At 43.6% G+C, this 18422-nt stretch overlaps 1 protein-coding gene across 2 annotated transcripts in view; it reads left to right on the forward strand.

The window, feature by feature from the left end:
* Positions 1-18422, forward strand: part of MAP2 (microtubule associated protein 2) — a 216739-nt gene that overhangs the window by 106467 nt on the left and 91850 nt on the right. The window contains exon 4 of one of the 2 annotated variants that reach the window (XM_045033128.1): positions 8016-8297. In XM_045033128.1, coding sequence (XP_044889063.1) covers positions 8036-8297 — 262 coding nt within the window. In that variant the 5' untranslated portion in view covers positions 8016-8035. Of the gene's footprint in view, positions 1-8015; positions 8298-18422 lie in introns of those variants that run through there. The other variant, XM_045033129.1, reaches the window with a different exon arrangement.

An 18422-nucleotide genomic window follows, 5' to 3' on the forward strand; every position in this document is an offset into this window, starting at 1 on the left:
TGGACTTTGGATTCGGCCCTTTGTACTTGAAGGAAAGACAAAATAGCTAGTCTAAAAGAACAGCTCTGATTGTTTCTAAGCAAGCAAATGAAAAACAGTAGATTATATAATGTAGAGCAAACACACTGCACAGTGATTAAACTCTGTACCTCATCAAAAGATCAACAGAGTATTTAATGAACCAACACATCCAAAACCCATTAAAAGAGACTTTTTTTAAAAAGCAGTATGATTTGTTTTCCTTTGGTTTACATCAACTATTTCTGTCTTTTTAAAAGGGAACAATCTTAATTGGAAAGCTGACTTTTATTCCTTCATTGGCAAAAAGTCTGACTCCAAGTCAGAAGACTAGAGCAAGTTCCACACCTCAAGTCCATGGCTACGCAGACCACATAGATAGAAACACCTGTGTGACACTGACCCCTCCTCTACCTGCCTTCATGCACTGCTTTCTAGACCCATAGAGAGAAACATAGGGAGGGATTTAAAGCTTAGGATGCACTAAGAGGATACCTCTGAAAGAAGGAGAAGAAAATCACTAGAAAATGAGTAGCAATTTGTTTGGCTTCCTAACTGCTTACTGTAGTGCCTATTTACAGGTCTCATAAACCACCTGGGAGATTTGAGCCATTCCTTGTTTTCAGCTCTGGTAAGGATAGAAATTGCAGTAAATGCTCTTGGTCTTTACACAATGAGGTTCTTTTCTTCAGCCCACAATTCAAGCATCTCTGCATTTTTTTGCATTTATGTTATAGTCAAAGGAATAGTAAAAATAGAGAATATTTTAAGCATAAAATAGTCTATGAGACATGCACAGTTATTGGTTAACTGTTTACAATTACAATTTCTTTGAGGCAAAACCCTCAAAGAAATAATCATAATTGAAGCAGCAAAGAATCCTGTGGCACCTTATAGACTAACAGACGTTTTGCAGCATGAGCTTTCGTGGGTGAATACCCACTTCTTCAGATGCAAGTGGTGGAAATTTCCTGGGGCAGGTATATATAAGCAAGCAAGAAGCAAGCTAGAGATAACGAGGTTAGATCAATCAGGGTGGATGAGGCCCTGTTCTAGCAGTTGAGGTGTGAAAACCAAGGGAGGAAAACTGGTTCTGTAATTGGCAAGCCATTCACAGTCTTTGTTTAGTCCTGAGCTGATGGTGTCAAATTTGCAGATGAACTGGAGCTCAGCAGTTTCTCTTTGAAGTCTGGTCCTAAAGTTTTTTTGCTGTAGGATGGCCACCTTAAGATCTGCTATTGTGTGGCCAGGGAGGTTGAAGTGTTCTCCTACAGGTTTTTGTATATTGCCATTCCTAATGTCTGATTTGTGTCCATTTATCCTTTTCCTTAGAGACTGTCCAGTTTGGCCGATGTACATAGCAGAGGGGCATTGCTGGCATATGATGGCATATATTACATTGGTGGAAGTGCAGGTGAATGAACCGGTGATGTTGTGGCTGATCTGGTTTGGTCCTGTGATGGTGTTGCTGGTGTAGATATGTGGGCAGAGTTGGCATCGAGGTTTGTTGCATGGATTGGTTCCTGAGCTAGAGTTACTATGGTGCGGTGTGCAGTTGCTGGTGAGAATATGCTTCAGGTTGGCAGGTTGTCTGTGGGCGAGAACTGGTCTGCCACCCAAGGCCTGTGAAAGTGTGGGATCATTGTCCAGGATGGGTTGTAGATCCCTGATGATGCGTTGTAGGGGTTTTAGCTGGGGACTGTATGTGATGGCCAGTGGAGTCCTGTTGGTTTCTTTCTTGGGTTTGTCTTCCAGTAGGAGGCTTCTGGGTACACGTCTGGCTCTGTTGATCTGTTTCCTTATTTCCTCGTGTGGGTACTGTAGTCTTGAGAATGCTTGGTGGAGATTTTCTAGGTGTTGGTCTCTGTCTGCGGGGTTAGAGCAGATACGGTTGTACCTCAGTGCTTGGCTGTAGACAATGGAACTTGTGGTGTGTCCGGGATGGAAGCTGGAGGCATGAAGGTAGGCATAGCGGTCGGTAGGTTTTCGGTATAGGGTGGTGTTGATGTGACCATCACTTATTTGCACCGTGGTGTCTAGGAAGTGGACCTCCCGTGTAGATTGGTCCAGGCTGAGGCTGATGGAGGGGTGGAAGATGTTGAAATCGTGGTGGAATTTTTCCAGAGTCTCCTTCCCATGGGTCCAGATGATGAAGATGTCATCGATGTAGCGTAGGTAGAGAAGGGGCGTGAGTGGACGGGAGCTGAGGAAGCGTTGTTCCAGGTCGGCCATAAAAATATTGGCATATTGTGGGGCCATACGGGTGCCCATAGCGGTGCCACTGATCTGGAGATATATATTGTCAGCAAATTTGAAATAGTTGTGTGTGAGGATAAAGCCACAGAGCTCAGCAACCAGGTGTGCTGTGGCATCATCAGGGATACTGTTCCTGACAGCTTGTATTCCATCAGTATGTGGGATGTTTGTGTAGAGAGCCTCTACATCCATGGTGGCCAGGATGGTGTTTTCTGGAAGGTCACCAATGCATTGTAGTTTCCTCAGGAAATCAGTGGTGTCACGGAGATAATTGAGAGTAACATAAACATTCTTTGCAGGTTTTACAGATAAGAAATTATATTTAGGGGCATAGTCTTGCTGGTATTGTAAAGAAACAGGGAACTAACTGCAAACTAGTAATCTGAATGGTGGGAAAGGAAGAAGTATAATATAAGTCTAAGTTACTATAGGAGCCAGTTTGTCCCCGGTGGTGCTCGAGATGAAGAGGGTCTCAAATTGTGAGCAATGAATAATTCTACCCAACAACATATTTGTTCACAGAGTCCTGACGTCCTCTAACTTTAGGATCCACTGGTAATTTTGTTAATTAGCTTGCTTCTTCTAGATCGTGAGCAGAGTTAGGCCAACGCTGTGTGCTTTTGGAAATCCCACCCTGGAAAACTGTTCTGTTAGGAATGTGATCACAGAAGACATTTTAGGAGGGGTAGCATTGGGAAGAACGAAACCCCGAGTTCTCTCTGGCTCTGCACCGTGTGCTTTCATTACGCATTTGTCACATGCTGGGTTCAGAGCACTTTGGTTTGATAGAGCTTGGTGAGGAGACTGGGAGTAGGTGTCATGTCAGAAAATATATGGGGCAACAAAAATATATACACTCACGTTAAAAGATGAGATTGCTGCAAAGCACCGTGTCAAGCCACTAACTCCTGGTGAGTTTCACTCTTTGTGTTAAGTGCAAAATGTTTAAATTTCTTCCGCCACAGTGCTGATTCCGACAGATATTAGGGTGGTTATTTATTGCCATAATTTGTGTTACAAGGCCAAGGTTTCTCCTTTAGATGGTGTGACACCTAGCTCAAGGCCAAATAGCTGGGGCATGTACTTGGGTCCGTGAAGAGCGTCGCCTTGGCCACTACTGTATCTAGGGCTGCCTTTGTGGTTGCATCATGACCGTTCCATGGGTGGATCAATCAGAGGATCCATAGTGGTGTATCAGCTGACCCCACCTTGCCCATTCTGTCTGCCATCCGTGCTCCTCCCAGTAGTCAGTGCACAGGGCATCACTGCTGAGATCTGCTCCGTGTCATGCAGGAGATGCTGTTCTCACAGGTGGACTCTGGTGTTACTGCTCCGCCCTGTGTAATGGCACTGTGACTCCTTTGTTACTGCTGTGGAAGGATGGGAAGGTTGACCCTACAGCTGTAACTTGCTCTGCAAAGTTGTCTTTAGTTACCGTTTTAACAGGAAACATTTAATTAAATACAAGTGTTATATAATGCTGCTCCTGGTACAGTGTGTCGCTTACCTGACCGAGCAGAGCTCCTAAAAGGGAAGGATTATACTCTTGTGAGATGAAGCCCGGATTGCAGGAGGGTTGGAATTGCTTTGGAGTAAAAGCAAAGCCTTTCACCTCTGGTTTCAAACACAGCTGAGGTTAGCAGTAGCTGAAAGTTGTTGCCACCCAGTAGCTGTTTGATATCCTTTGAGTGTGGTGGGCTCAGTCCATTTCCTTGTGGAAAAACATCCACTTCACAAAAACTACTATCACAAGCAGCAATAATCAGCAATCCCTGCAGATAGGTGAGAACCCACTGGCCACAGAGACTACAATACACTCTTTTCCCTGGAGATAGTTCCTTCAGGTGAGGGTTGAGGCACACTGGTGTAGCAGCACGAGCCAGCTTCTACAACCACCAGGGCTGTACCTAGTCCAGGTCATTTAGGTGTATTACAATAGTGCCTAGAAAGCTTCAGCTGAAATGGGGCCCCATTGTGCTAGGTGCTGTACATACATATAGGATAAGAGAGTCCCTGCCCCAAAGAGCTTATATTTTAAACAGACAAGGGAGACAAAGGACATAAAATTACCTTCATGTTATGAATGGGGAATTGGGTCACAGAGCGATTATGTGCTTTGACCAAGGTTACACAGGGAATTTGACAGAGCTGGGAAGTGAACCGAGCTCTCTTGTGTCTTATTCCAGTATCCTAGCCACCCCACCACTACCTCTCCCTCTCTCTTTCCCACTCCCAGACAGCTATTCTGTGGGGAAACAGAGGATTTAAATAGCTAATTCTGTCAATCCAGACTCTTCCACCACCAATACATTCACCTGAGGGAGCAGTGGGGGAGAGAACATGCCCTTAAGATTGTTGTAGCATATTACATCATAATTAGATAACACTGGAATCAGAAAAGAGTAAGGGGTGATAAATGTCACAATTAATTTTAACCATGGAAGCATGACATTTCAAGAGGATGCTCTGTCTGTCTTTGTAATTTTCAAAGGCCTTCATAGCAGTTCAGAAAGGAAACCAGAAAACTATAGTGGAAAAGGCAAAGTGACTTAAAATTTCTAGCAATGATGTGTTTTAACTATATGATTGATGGACCCTTTTATTCTTTTCATTTATTTACATAACACTATTTAAACACTGCCACAGTGATTAACCACTTTGCACTTTTTCTAGGCTACTACTTGAATTAACTAATTGAATAATTAATTTGCTATTGAATTAAATACATTCAATGGTAAAAGCGTGATAAAAAGTGCACGTGGGCATGATGGGATCTCTCCTGGGCTCCATTTGTCTAAGGGGTACAGTGTGTACATTGGGGATAGTAGTCATCCCTGAAGTGAATACAAAGACGTATTGTGACTCACTCCCAGTGTTTCTACTAGCATTATAAACTGTGAGAGCACTTTATGAATAACAGAGTCTAGAATGAATTCATCAATGTTTCACTCTCTAACCATCTATTATGCATACCGAGCCAAGTTCTGCCCCCAGATACACATAATTCCCATTGAAACCCACCCACTATATTTACTTTTAAAGATGAAAGCACTTCTGTTACTGTCATAGAGGACTTTCTGTAGCATGGATAAGAATGCAAATACCCTTCCCACAGAAATGGAAGAGAACAAAGAAGTGTGTAACTTAAAGGGGAAGCGACACTTGGAGACAACAGCATTAGGAATGTTGTGCTGTGATTGTAACCTTCACTTTTATCAAAATGTGCTACTGTATACATTTCCCTGCGTTTGCTATTGTATAAACCCCTCTCAACAAGATGATTCTTGGTATCGTCTTCACTTTTGGAGACAATAACCTCTGGAGTTAGAATGTGATATATGGGCCGGATCCAAACCCCTTAGAAGTCAATGTAAAGACTCTCATTAACCCCCAAGAGCTTTGGATCTAGCTCTAAATGCCTTGAATGGATGGATGGAAACTTTGAGTCAATATTTCTGTTAGCTTTTGTTCAGTTTAATAAAGGAACACAGCTGGGTATATACTTTTTTTTTTTTTTTGGACAGAACAGGCTAAATTCTGCCCTCAGATACATGACCCTCCTTAGTGAAGTCCATTGATTTTTGCAGTGCGTTAATGTGTTATCTCCAGAGGTCAGAATTTGCCCCATGCTCTCATGTTTCTGGAAAGAACTTTGATCACAAAATGTTTTTAATTTCATAGCATGAAAAGAATTAAAGGCAGATGACTGCCTGAAGTACACGAGGGCACCAACCTGTACTTTCTCTTCCTCCATTCCACCAATAACATTTTCCAGGCTGCTGGTTGACTTGAGATGACTGCATCATGGCTTCCTGGCACTCATTGTATGAGCTGAAATCTCTTAAACAAGAAACCTAATTGATATGACTTACAATAGAGAATAAAGGAAGAGGAGGAAGCAGTGGTGGTGCTATCCCATTGGGGGCCCTAAGCAGGAATATTTTTGTGCGCCTCCACACACATACAATACTAAAACAGAGAAATTCTTATGAAAATAATAACAACAACAAATAAATTGGGAGGGGCCTTGAGATGCTTGCGGCCCTAAGCAATTGCTTAGTCTGCTTAGGCCTAGCACTGGCTCTGGGAGAAAGCACAGGGCACGGACTAGTTAATATAAAACAGTATCATATTTTTTGTGGCTGACTGAGATGCATAAATCCTTCTGTCCACCCCAATGTACCTTGTGATTTTGCTAAGCTTCCTATTTTCACTACAGCAAAGAGAAAATATTATAGGGTCTTTACTCAGTCCAATGTTCCCCAAAGAAGTATGCTATCTAGTACCTAATATACACAATGCTATACTTCTGCAGGTGAGTATATATGTTAGTCACTTTTATATGGGAGTTAAATAGAGTGACTGATATTTTTATTGTAACTGAACACTAATATTCTTATTTCAACAGGATTTTTCATTACAAGAAAAATTAGTAGCTCAGAAAGTCAATATATGAGTAGAGTGGAGGAAATTATTTGCTGGGAATAATTTATCAGACAATTTAGCCTTTTGTTCTGTTTGCAAATCAGCTACAAACTGATCCCGATTCCTGTGAATACGTTTGTTTATCCTAACTATCTACAGAATAGTTTTGACAAGCAATTTTCAGCCTATCTGTTGTTCGCAAACTGCTTTCTTAGACTGTTCACTCTTTGTGATTGGCCAACTATGGCTTTGTCTTCACTGATAAAAAAATGTGTGTTCTTTGCATCAAGATTTTACATCATAGTGGAGATAAGGCGCAAGTAATCTTTAGCCATAACGTAGCTGGTTAGCTAATCAAGGTCAGCCTGACGCCCTTCCCACCTGGGGCTTAGCTCGACTAGCTGTATCGAGGTTAAAAACTACTGTGCCTTGTTGTCGCCGCTAGGATTGTCCATTAAGATCGCTAACTCTTGATATAAAACCACACTTTTTTGTACAGTGAAGACAGAGCCTAAGTCCCATGGTACTTTTTCTGCTCCCTGATGGGATGAATGAAGCATTTTTAAACAGGAGAATAGCACATGAGGAATAGTGTTATATTATTTGTGTTCATGCATAAATACCTTTATTCACAAAGGCTTGTATGAAGAGCAGCAATTCCCCAAACATTTATGTGAACAGAAGAAATGTGTGTGAATGTTTGCAAATCATGAATAAGAAGGGATCTAAATGTGGTAAAGGCAAACATAGGGTCAGAATCCAAATGAATGTTCCTGAATATTGTTTCTGCCATGTCTGGCAGTATATGGGGGCAGGGAGCATCTTTTTGTTTTAGCACAGTGGGGTCCTGGTCCATAACTGGAGCTTCTAGTGCTACGGCAATACCACTAATCATTAATAATAATAGCTGTAGCTAGAGTCATTATCACATTCTCCTCCTCCCTCACCAGGAGGTGTCATTGTTTCCATGAGGAATGAGTCATTTGCCATTACTTATGTCCAAATGTTTTTGAACTCACTGAACCCAAAACTGATTCATGAAAGATCATCCATCAAGAAATCAGTGGCAGAAACCAGCGTAATCCATTGAAGTCAATCTGAATCTGGCCCGTACAGTTTAATAATCTTTTTTAAAGCAATTCAGTCATGTGCAGAGTGACCTTTGATTTACTTGTAAACCCCTTGCCTGGCAGTGGTTTGGGGTCCCCTGACAATGTAGTTGAGAAATGTGTATGTGCTATGCTAGGGTTGTAAACAATGAGCTGGGGAAACCATCCCCGGATCACTGCTGATCTATCTTACTAATGTAATTACAGGACAAAGAAAGAGAGGAAAAATGGCCGATGATAGGAAGGATGAAGCCAAGGCACCGCACTGGACTTCAAGTCAACTAACAGAGGCTTCTTCACACCCGCATTCCCCTGAAATTAAGGAGCAAGCTGGGGCAGGTGCCGGATTGGTCAGAAGTGCCAATGGATTTCCATACAGAGAGGATGAGGAAGCAGCATACGGTGAACGCGGGCAACAGGGCACATACTCTAGAACCAAAGAGAATGGGATCAATGGAGAGCTATCCACGGGAGACAGAGAAACAGCAGGTGACAAAGCCAGACTCCAGCCCACCCTCCCTTTCTCCTATAATATCTTGCTTTGAGGTCACTTTGGTCTGAAGGTGAACACACTGCATTTTCCCACGTGTGCAGTGCAAGCTCTCAGAGGGCAAAGCCATGGTGTTTGCTTTTTATACGTACTTTCTTTGCTATCCTTTTAATTGCTCCACTGCAGAAAAGAGACTTATAACATAAAGCTTTGGGCTTTGACGGGGTAGCCCAAACCCTTCATGATAGGGACCGTGTGTTTTTCATCTGTGTAGGTACCGTGCTCACCATAGCAGGATCCTGATCCTAATTCAGGACAGCTGGCAATGCGCTATATAAACATTAAATAATATATGACATTGGGCCTGGTTTCTGACCGGTGAAAGTCAGGTGTAAACCCCAAGGAGCTCCGTGGATATTCTGGTGTAGGGGAGATGAGAGTCAGGCCTATTGTGATATCATGAAGCAAAAAAACCAATCAGTTGCTGTGTGATAATGTTCTCCTTTTCCTAGGGGAAATCCTGAAGTCTTTTCTCAGGAAAAGTCACCATTCCATTGAGTAGTATCTTACTGAAATTCATGGAGAAAGGGACTACTCACATTAGTAAGGGTGCCATATTCTGGCCCTCTGTGTTTTTTCTGTCTTTATACAGGCATATCTGCCCTTGCAATCACTGGGAGTTTTATTGGTGTGTAAATTGGATAAGGACTTTAGGATTCGGCCTGATGAAAAAAAATCTGATAGTATCAAAATTAATGAAATATGCAAGATGGGCTTCTTATTTTCGAAGCAAACAGCAATCTTTCCTTTGCAAAACTCACAGTTTAAGCCCTAAATGCACAATACACGGGAATTTCTCTCTTTTACAGACACTGCTGCCCTCAATGCATGCATCCATGCATGCTAAGAAGATCATTTTAGTACCATTTACTGGCCGTTGACAGCACTTTATGCCACCCATAATTTCTCAGCAATTGGACAGTTTTTAATCTCCAGACCCTAAAGTAGTTTCATAAGAGATTGTGCTGGAAATGATAGGTCTGTTAAAAATATATAGATTTAAATGTTGAAAGATTATCCTTATGGTTAGCAGCAACTCAGAAGCCCGGAGATAAAGTAAACCTGATGTGCAAGCACTAGTGCAGACATGTTCATGGTTGTCCGTTGGGTAGAAGGATCCCTTTCCCTTCCCAGTAATCTAACTTCCTTCTATACTTAGCGACAAATAGTCATAATGTAGTCAGGGCCTGTCAAGGTTTCCTCCCCCACTCTGCACTTTAGGGTACAGATGTGGGGACCTGCATGGACCCTTCTAAGCTTAATTCCCATCTTAGACCTGGTAACACTGCCACCAGCCAGAAGTTAGTGTCTGGCACACTCCCTGACCCCCCAAAACCTTCCCTGGGGAACACAGATCCAAATCCCTTAGGTCTTAACACAAGGAGAAATTAACCATTCCCCCCTCCTTTTCCCCCAGACTTTCCCCTCCCTGGGTTGCCTTGAGAGGCTTCACACAGATCCAAAACTCCTTGGATCTTAAAACAAAGAGGAATTAACCATCCCCCCTCCTTTTTCCCCCCACCAATCCCTGGTGAGTTCAGACCCAATTCCCTGGATCTTAAACCAAAGAAAAATCAATCACGTTCTTAAAAAGAAAGCTTTCAATTAAAGAAAAAGAAAAGTTAAAAATTATCTCTGTAAAATCAGGATGGAAAATGCATTACAGGGTACTTAGATTTATATAGCCAGAGAAACCCCCTCTAGCCTCAGGTTCAAAGTTACAGCAAACAGAGGTAAAAATCCTTCCAGCAAAAGAAACATTTACAGGTTGAGAAAACAAACATAAGACTAACACGCCTTCCTGACTAGGTACTTACAAACTTGAAACATGAGACTGATTCAGAAAGATTTGGAGAGCCTGGATTGACGTCTGGTCCCTCTCAGTCCCGAGAACGAACAACCCCCAAAACAAAGAACACAAAACAAAGACTTCCCTCCACCAAGATTTGAAAGTATCTTGTCCCTTCATTGGTCCTCTGGTCAGGTGTCAGCCAGGTTTACTGAGCTTCTTAACCCTTTACAGGTAAAAGAGACATTAACCCTTAACTATCTGTTTATGACAGGGCCAGATTTCCAGTTAGGCACAGTAGACACGTGCCTAGGGGGTGTCTGCATTCTAGGGGCACCTGCCCTCTCTAAATCGTGTGTGACACAAAGGTCAGCTGTAGGTGGGGGCGGGGGCACTAAAGATGGTGTGCCTAGCGGTGCATACGGTGAAAATCTGTCTCTGTACATAATGCTTTTCTAATCACCCACAATCTCCGCTCATTATATTTATTATATTGTATGCTTGGCACTTTACAACAAGTACTAAAAGAAGGATGGTCCAGTGGTTACAGGGCTAGTCTGGGACATAGAATTGTAAAAACGTAGGGCTGGAAGGGACCTCAGAATGTCCTCTACTCCAGCTCCCTGCACCGAGGCAGGTCGATGATCCCTGACAGGTGTTTGTCGAACCTGTCCTTAAAAACCTCCAGTGATGGGGATTCCACAACCTCCCTTGGAATCCTGTTCCAGTGCTTAACCATCCTTATAGTTGGATAGTTTTTCCTAAGATCTAACCTAAATCTCCCTTGCTGCAAGTTAAGCTGATTTTTTGTTGTCCTACCCTTGGTGAACATGGAGAAGAATTAATCATCAGCCCCTTATAACAACACTATACCTATTTGAAGGCTGTTGTCAAAGGCTCTCTCAGTCTTCTCTTCTGAAGGCTAAACATGCCATATTCTTTCAGCCTTTCCTGATAGGTCATGTTTTCTTGGGAGGTCAGGGTTCAGTTCCCGGCTCTGTCATAGACTCCCTGTGTGACCTGGGGGAAGTCACTTAGTTTCTCTGTGCCTCAGTTCCCCATCTGTACAATGGGGATAATACCACTGCCCTACCTCACTGGGGGGTTGTGAGGATAAATACATTGAAGAGCATGAGGCATTGAGACGCTACAGTGATGGGAGCCGTGTAAGTACCTAAGATAGGCCATATAATCTAATTGTACAGTGTCCAGATGGGGAATGAGATGGGACGAGGCTCTGGCAGTGCAGAGCGGCAAACATCTTGCTAATTCCGTGATTTCTCTTATATTTTAGGTAATGCTTTCGGAGGCAAGGGGTTGGCCAATAAGGCATTTAAAGTTGAAGCGGTGTAGTCCAATGGCGGGAGCATTAGACTGAGGGTGGGAGACCAGGGTTCAAGTCTTGGCTCTGCCACTAATCTGTGTGAGGTTGACTGGGCCTCTTTACTTCCCTGCACCGCTATTTACCCTCCCATGCTTTGTCTATCTAGGTATTTACTTTGCAAGCTCTCTGAGGCAGGGACTGACTCTTGTTACATGTATCTACAGTTTCCAGCACAATGGAGCCCTGAGCTCAGTCAGGCCTTCTAGTTGCTACTATAATACAAATAATTAATAATAACCTAAAATACAACACACTTCTAAGAACTTATAGTTGAAAGTGCACAGGGAGCCAAGATAAAGCAATATAATTAAGCCAAACTGGGGCTTCAGATTTATTTATAGTGTTTTTCTCTGGGGCAACCACGGTAACACAAAGCAGAAGAAACCCTGGCTGTGCTGTCTTCATGCTGTAGTCTATAAGTACAGGACAAAAGATACCTGAATGGAAGCATAAGTACAAACAGGACCTCTCTTCTGGTCACTAGACACTTGCCTGATCTTTTCTGAGAAGAGCTCAGTTCCATTTTAAGGCTTTCAGCCTAACTAGGCTCACCTGCCTCTGATTAACTCAGGTGCCAATAAGAAATTGAGATGTCGCCCTCAAACACCTGTGACACTGCCTGGCATGGTGTGGCCTCCCTCTGCCATGGCTGTGGAGTCTCCTCCACTCCTGCACTGCCCCCCATCACAGAGCTCATGCTGTAAAACTCAAGGGCTGAGAGGAAAGCCAGCATTAGAGATAGTCAGCTCAGACAAAGGCACCTCACCCAACTCTGAAACTGAAGGGGGGAACAACCGTTATCACTGAAGCATGTATAATACCTCACCACAAGTGACATTCTTAGGGTTGCACCGTTAAAATTTACTGTTGTGTCTCTCTTTTAGCATCTGCCTAAGATTCACTGAGCCTGACCTCAATTTTGGAATCCCCTGTGTCAGCCTGTTGCAGTGGCTTTGATTAATCTCCCTTGGTATCGTACTGGCAATGGCTGAGTTACAAAGCAGGATCCGTGTCCCCCTTGTAAATGGAAACAAAATCAACAGAGGGGAATTTCAGTGAGGGTACTGCAGCGGGGTGGACTCAGGGCCTGATCTTGCCCCCCATTTAAGTCAGTGGCATAAGACTGAGTGGGGCAGGATCCAGCTTTAAGCTTGTGGAATAGTCCTTAGAAAGTCGTTTTGTTGTAGAAAGTGTAAGGAAGGGCAATAGCATAGCAGATCCCTTGAATATAAAGGTGTCCACTTCAGCCTTCTTTCTTTTCTCCCATTTAACACGTGCTTCACTGATACTCTGTAGTGCTTATTTTGTAATCAGAAAGTCATGCAATACTAAGCTACATCTAAACTACAGCCGGAATCAACACTCTGAGATCGATCCACCAGTGGTCGATTTAGCGGGTCTAGTGAAGACCCGCCAAATCGACAGCAGATCACTCTCCAGTCGACCCCTGTACTCTGCCCCTGACAAAAAGAGTAAGGTCCCGTCGACCCCCCCGCAGTGTAGACCCCGCAGTAACTCAACCTAAGATGCGTCGACTCCAGCTACGTTATTCATGTAGCTGGAGTTGCGTAGTGTAGGTTGACTTACCGCTGTAATGTAGACATAGCCTTAAAAAGTCTATGTATAATACGTCTATACAGAAACCTTTATCAACCAAATTTGTAATCTAAAGAAAGAATGAAATCAGGCTTGGTTGGCCAGCCTTCGTGTTGAGAGGAGTGATCATAATGATGAGATACTGTGAGAACAGTGCTGTGAAAGTCAGATGTTCTGGCAGTCCAAGAGCACCGATTACCCCACTCGTAACCAGCACAGAGTGCAAGTGTTGGCAGTGATATTTTATGAATTATTTCTGTAAAATGAATGCATTCTTTCATTATCAGTTATTGAGAATAGAATAGATCCAGAGATCCCTGATTTATGTATATTCCTGGAACACCCAAAATATTCATATAAATCAGTAAGTGTGTGTGTGTGCACACACACCCCATTAATTTCAAGGAATATATTGGGTGCTCCAGGAATACAGGATCAGAACTGTAGCTCTCATGAAGCTAACTGTTGTTATGTGAAATATGTGTTCTAAAGGGAGTATTACTGTATAAACTTTATAAATATGTACTTCACTGTCGAGTGGACTGACTTCAGTGGGCTTTGAATCAGTATCTGCACCTTCCTGAATAATCTTGGAGTGTCTTCTCCCAGCATGCACATGACTCATTGTAAAATCTGTGATAGTAGCATTTGGTCACTGAAAAGTCCTGGTCAGGAATTTGGAAGGGATAGCTCTGGAATCCTGTTGATGCCTCACAACACCATCAGTAGGTTATTAATTCAAAATCCAACACATATTTAACTTGCAAAGGACTTTAAATGATCAGGCTTGTTTAGTATGTTTAAAATGTATTTGTTATTGAATTTCTTTTTTATTCAGTAATGTGATGACTAATCTGGCCAATTTATATAATTGGAGGTAAAAATAGCTGGATTCATTGTAAAGTCTTTTCCTTATAAGCCATTTTAATGTGTCATTATGTATAATGACTCAGTTAATTGATCTCTTTCTTCATGATATACCTAAAGTAGGGCTATGCCGTAGGGGGTTTGGATTGCTCATGTAGTTACCTGATGAATTACTTTTTAACAACTCGATAGAGTTCCTGGAATGACATTATCAGAACCACAGGATAGTGGCCTGAGCTGGGGTACGTTGTTGTCTTGTCCCATGTCAGAGAAGAAATGGCTGTTTGCCAATGTGCCGAATGCTGGTCCTGGCAGACTGACAAACATGGAGTGCTTCATTGATCTGCACAACCCCCAATATTCGGGGAGAGGACAGGCTGCTGAAAAATTGCAACGGAGACCATGGCCCAGCAGTCAGACAAGGGACTAGCCCAGCCTCCCTCTTCAGAGAATATAAATCCACCGGAGAGGTGTATGGGAAGGAGTACATGACAGGTGGTTGGACTCTGCGGTAGGGAGTGTTTTGGTGGGGCCCAGAGATTGGTAAACTATAGGCACTGGGTGACACAGGAGGAGAAGGGGAGTGTAGAACTATTAGGGGAAATTGGGGAGGTAACGGGAGGGAGTGAACTTGGGGGTCGAGCGGAGAGTGAGGCTGAAAGGAAGGATTAGGAGGGATACAGGGCCTGTGGTAAGGGAATGGAGAGATGAGCATAAAAGAAAGGGACAGAAAAAGAGTTTGGTGGCAGAGCAAGGGGGCAAGGAAGAGGCAGAAAACAGTAGAAAAACAGACGAGAAACACACAAAAAGGAAGTAGTGACAGTAAAAAGAACGGGATGAAATAACATCTGCCCTGCTAGAAACAATGAGCACTGCCTCAGGGGAGCTAATTCAGGGCAGTGAGGGCAGAATGGCCTGAAAAGAAACCTGGAGAGAAGCAAGTCCTGTTACCCTCTGAATTCACATACTCCCTGATTGGGCTGTTCGTTTTATAGAGCGGTTAATCGTGATCACTGCTGCATGGAGACATTTAAGAAATATGTTTACAAAACTCCTCCCTGACCCATTAGTCTGTAAACAGGCATTAACTCTCTCCAGAGAAGCAGCTGGGGATCCTGCACCGAAGGGCCGTCCTGGAATAGTTACTAAATCTGAGGAACAGAAACAGTGCGTACCTGCAAGTCGGCTTTGAGACTCGCATTTCCCAAGGAGAGAGACGGTGATCGAGAGCATGCTCACGCTCACTTTAACCACCATACAGTATCACACGGCCAAAGCCCCCCACTGCCCTCGGTTGCTTAGGCTTCACAATTCACAGATGTCAGGCCACAACCCCCACGGAAAGGCACCCGTAGCCCGTTCAGCATTCTAAGGGCCTGCAAAGCGAATACACCATGCTGGGAATCAAAGCTGGGTCTCCCACATGGCAGCACTCCATGGGCACGTCTACCCAGCCTGCAGCAGTGAGCCTCCCAGCCCATCAGTGGACTCAGTCTCCCAGGCTCACGCTATCATTCTAAAAACAGCTGGGTAGATAGATGCTCAAAAGCTTGTATGCGCAGCCACTTTTACAGCTGTCGTGGGCTGTGTAGATATACCTGTCAGGACACTGAACCACCAGTCTGCCTGGTAACACTGTACTCCTTGGGTCAGAAAGAATATCACCGCAATAGAACTAAGTATCATGCAGTGTAGGGTCTCATGTCTGTGCCTGGCCCCGGCACTCCCTCCTTATAAACACTGTAATCTTCCTCCAGGCAGTGCTGAGCGACCGCACTGCCACGTGGATTCCGAGCCCAGTCAAGTGGAGCGATTGCTTGTGCTGACTCTGCAGTACAGGGGGTGATTCAGAGACTTGCTCAAGTTCACTAGCACTTAGTACTCAGCTGGGGCCTGACCCAGCTCCCACTGAAAACCAATGGGGAAACCTTCCATTGACTTTGATGGGAGCTGGACCAGGCCAGCACCCCAAAGAGAGCCAGAGCATCCTCTCCCCACTTTGTCTCAGGCACCTCTGCAAACCTGCTTCCAAAAGCTGCTGCATTTGTCAGGCCTAATTGGGAGATTTTGGGGGCTCCCAGATGTTATACAACTCCGGCTGCAGCCTCATGAGCATGGTAGGATGTGTATACCAGCTTCCTTCACACTGAAATTGCCTCAGCCTGGTAATCAATTTGTCCTTGATACATTCATACTTTTTTCTCTCTGATCCCTTCCCTAATTTAATCTTCCTTTCTCCTGCCCCGTCTCTCTCTCACTCTCTGAGACACACACACACACACACACTCTCTCTCTCTCTCTCTCTCTCTCTCTCTCTCCATTGCTGGTACTAATCATGATACTTCCACAGCACCAGCAAGCAAGATAACGGGGCTTTTGTTGGCATGAGCCTTCTGCCCTCCAGGGGAGCTTGGACAGTGGGAGTTGATGACTTTGGCAGTCCCGCCATTACTGCAGCATTTCTCCTCTTCATTCAGCTATTCACACTGCACCACAGCCCTTGCAGTTTTGAAGCTGACATAGTGTTAATAGAATTAAAACAGCATCTTCAGGCTCCAGCCGGAGTTGTATAACATCTGGCACGCGCAGGGCAGGGGGTGGGCCTCCCTGCCTTTTGTTTCAACTTTGCATTTTCAGTTGGAATACATTTAGATCAAAGTACAAGAGGTAGGAGAAGCAAATGAAACAGCTTGGAAGAAGGAAAATCAGTGAGATCTAAAGATAAATCTGATTTTTGTGTTTACTCCCTTTCATTCGTTATTTTTAAAAAGCTCAAAGAATACTTCTTATCATTTCATTGGTAAGTCCCACAGGGACGAAGCTTTAATTAAGCATGCCAGTCTCTCTCCTTTTCCCCAGGAAATTGTGATAGTAATTACTATACACCGTGCATCTTGCTTGCTGATAGACACTAGCAAACATACATTGCATTTCACAGATCTGAAATTCATGCACTGCATGTTAGAAGTAACATGAATCTCATTCTCTGTGACATCTTGTCTGAATATATCAGACGTGATCAGATTATGTTGTTGGAGAAGGCATAGACAGAAGCTTTCGAGTGCAAGCTCTCTGGGGCATTCCTTGGGAAATACTTTTCACCATTCTCTGTTAAGACTCTTGTATAGCCCCTCCTCAGTGGTTCATTTGGAGGAGACTGGGAATGAGGCCAGGGTAATTCTCCCTCCCACCTTCTAAAATAGCTGTCCCCTGGCTCTGTTTGTTTAATAACTGCTGCAAATGCATTTGCCGTTGCCTCGGTCTATTTTTTTGTGGCTTTCATGATCATTTGCTAAGTTTGGTAAGATGCTCAATCCTCACCCATGTCTGGTTTTCCCCCTTCCTCTGAGGAATTTCATAAATCAGTCACTGTCTCGTTTAGTATTTGGGGAGCTGTATTTTAACTCTTTCCCACCCCTTTTCATTACAGAGTGCAGTTTTTAAGATCATGTCTCTTCTCTGAGCTGACAAGCCTGCCATGCTGCCCGGATGCTGACTCTTCGTCTGCTTCAATGTTTAGAAAAGCGTTGAAGCAGATTTTCGAAAGTCCTCAGCCAGACTTTTAGAAGGGGTTCAGCTCCCATCTAGGCACCTACAAGAAATGTCCAGATTTGCAAAAGAGCTCAGCACCCAATAGCGCCTGTTGAGAGCAGCGAGAGCGGCTGTGTGATGAATGCCTGCTTATTTAGGTTCCTACATGGGAGCTGAGCTCTGTGGAAAATCTGGCCCCAATGTAGGTACTGACGCTTCTGAAAAGTCTGCCCATGAATGCCTAAGGGAAGGATTTTCAAAAGCTCCTAAGTGTCTTAGGAGCACGAATACTTTTATGGCTGGGATTTCCAAAGATGCCTGAGGGAATTAGGCACCCATTGAAATTCACCTGTCAATCATCTAATACCATAAAACTCCTTTTAAAATTCCACCCTATGCTCCTAATCATTCAGGCACTTTTGACAATCCCATCCTACACCAGCCTTCGTAGAATAACTCCACGGAAGTTACAGTCACATACATCAAGGTTGAATCTGGCTGGAAGAGACAACGAATGAGTTGTATCAGTTAAATAAATAAATAAATTGGCCCCATTTATTATTTTAATTAGTTGTAATGTGTTCTTTCTTATAATGTTAGCATAATAAGAGAACCAGAAATAAATAGCTAAGATTCTTTCCGGATGGAGATGTGAGCTGAATACAACTCTGTAGTCATGGCAACAAGAGGGCTAACTTGTTGCCGTTGATGTTCCCAGATAACATCATCAGTAATGGCATTGGAGAGCCCATTGATATAACAACTGGAATAGCAAGACTGACGTGTGGCTGAAAAAACTTTGACAACATATCATTCCAACCACGCTCTTAATGCATGATGTATCCTAAAACCTGTATTCACTGAAACGGCCTTTTAAAAAATTTCTAATGATGCTCT

This window comes from Mauremys mutica, chromosome 10 (assembly GCF_020497125.1).
Source record: "Mauremys mutica isolate MM-2020 ecotype Southern chromosome 10, ASM2049712v1, whole genome shotgun sequence".
NCBI lineage: Eukaryota > Metazoa > Chordata > Testudines > Geoemydidae > Mauremys > Mauremys mutica.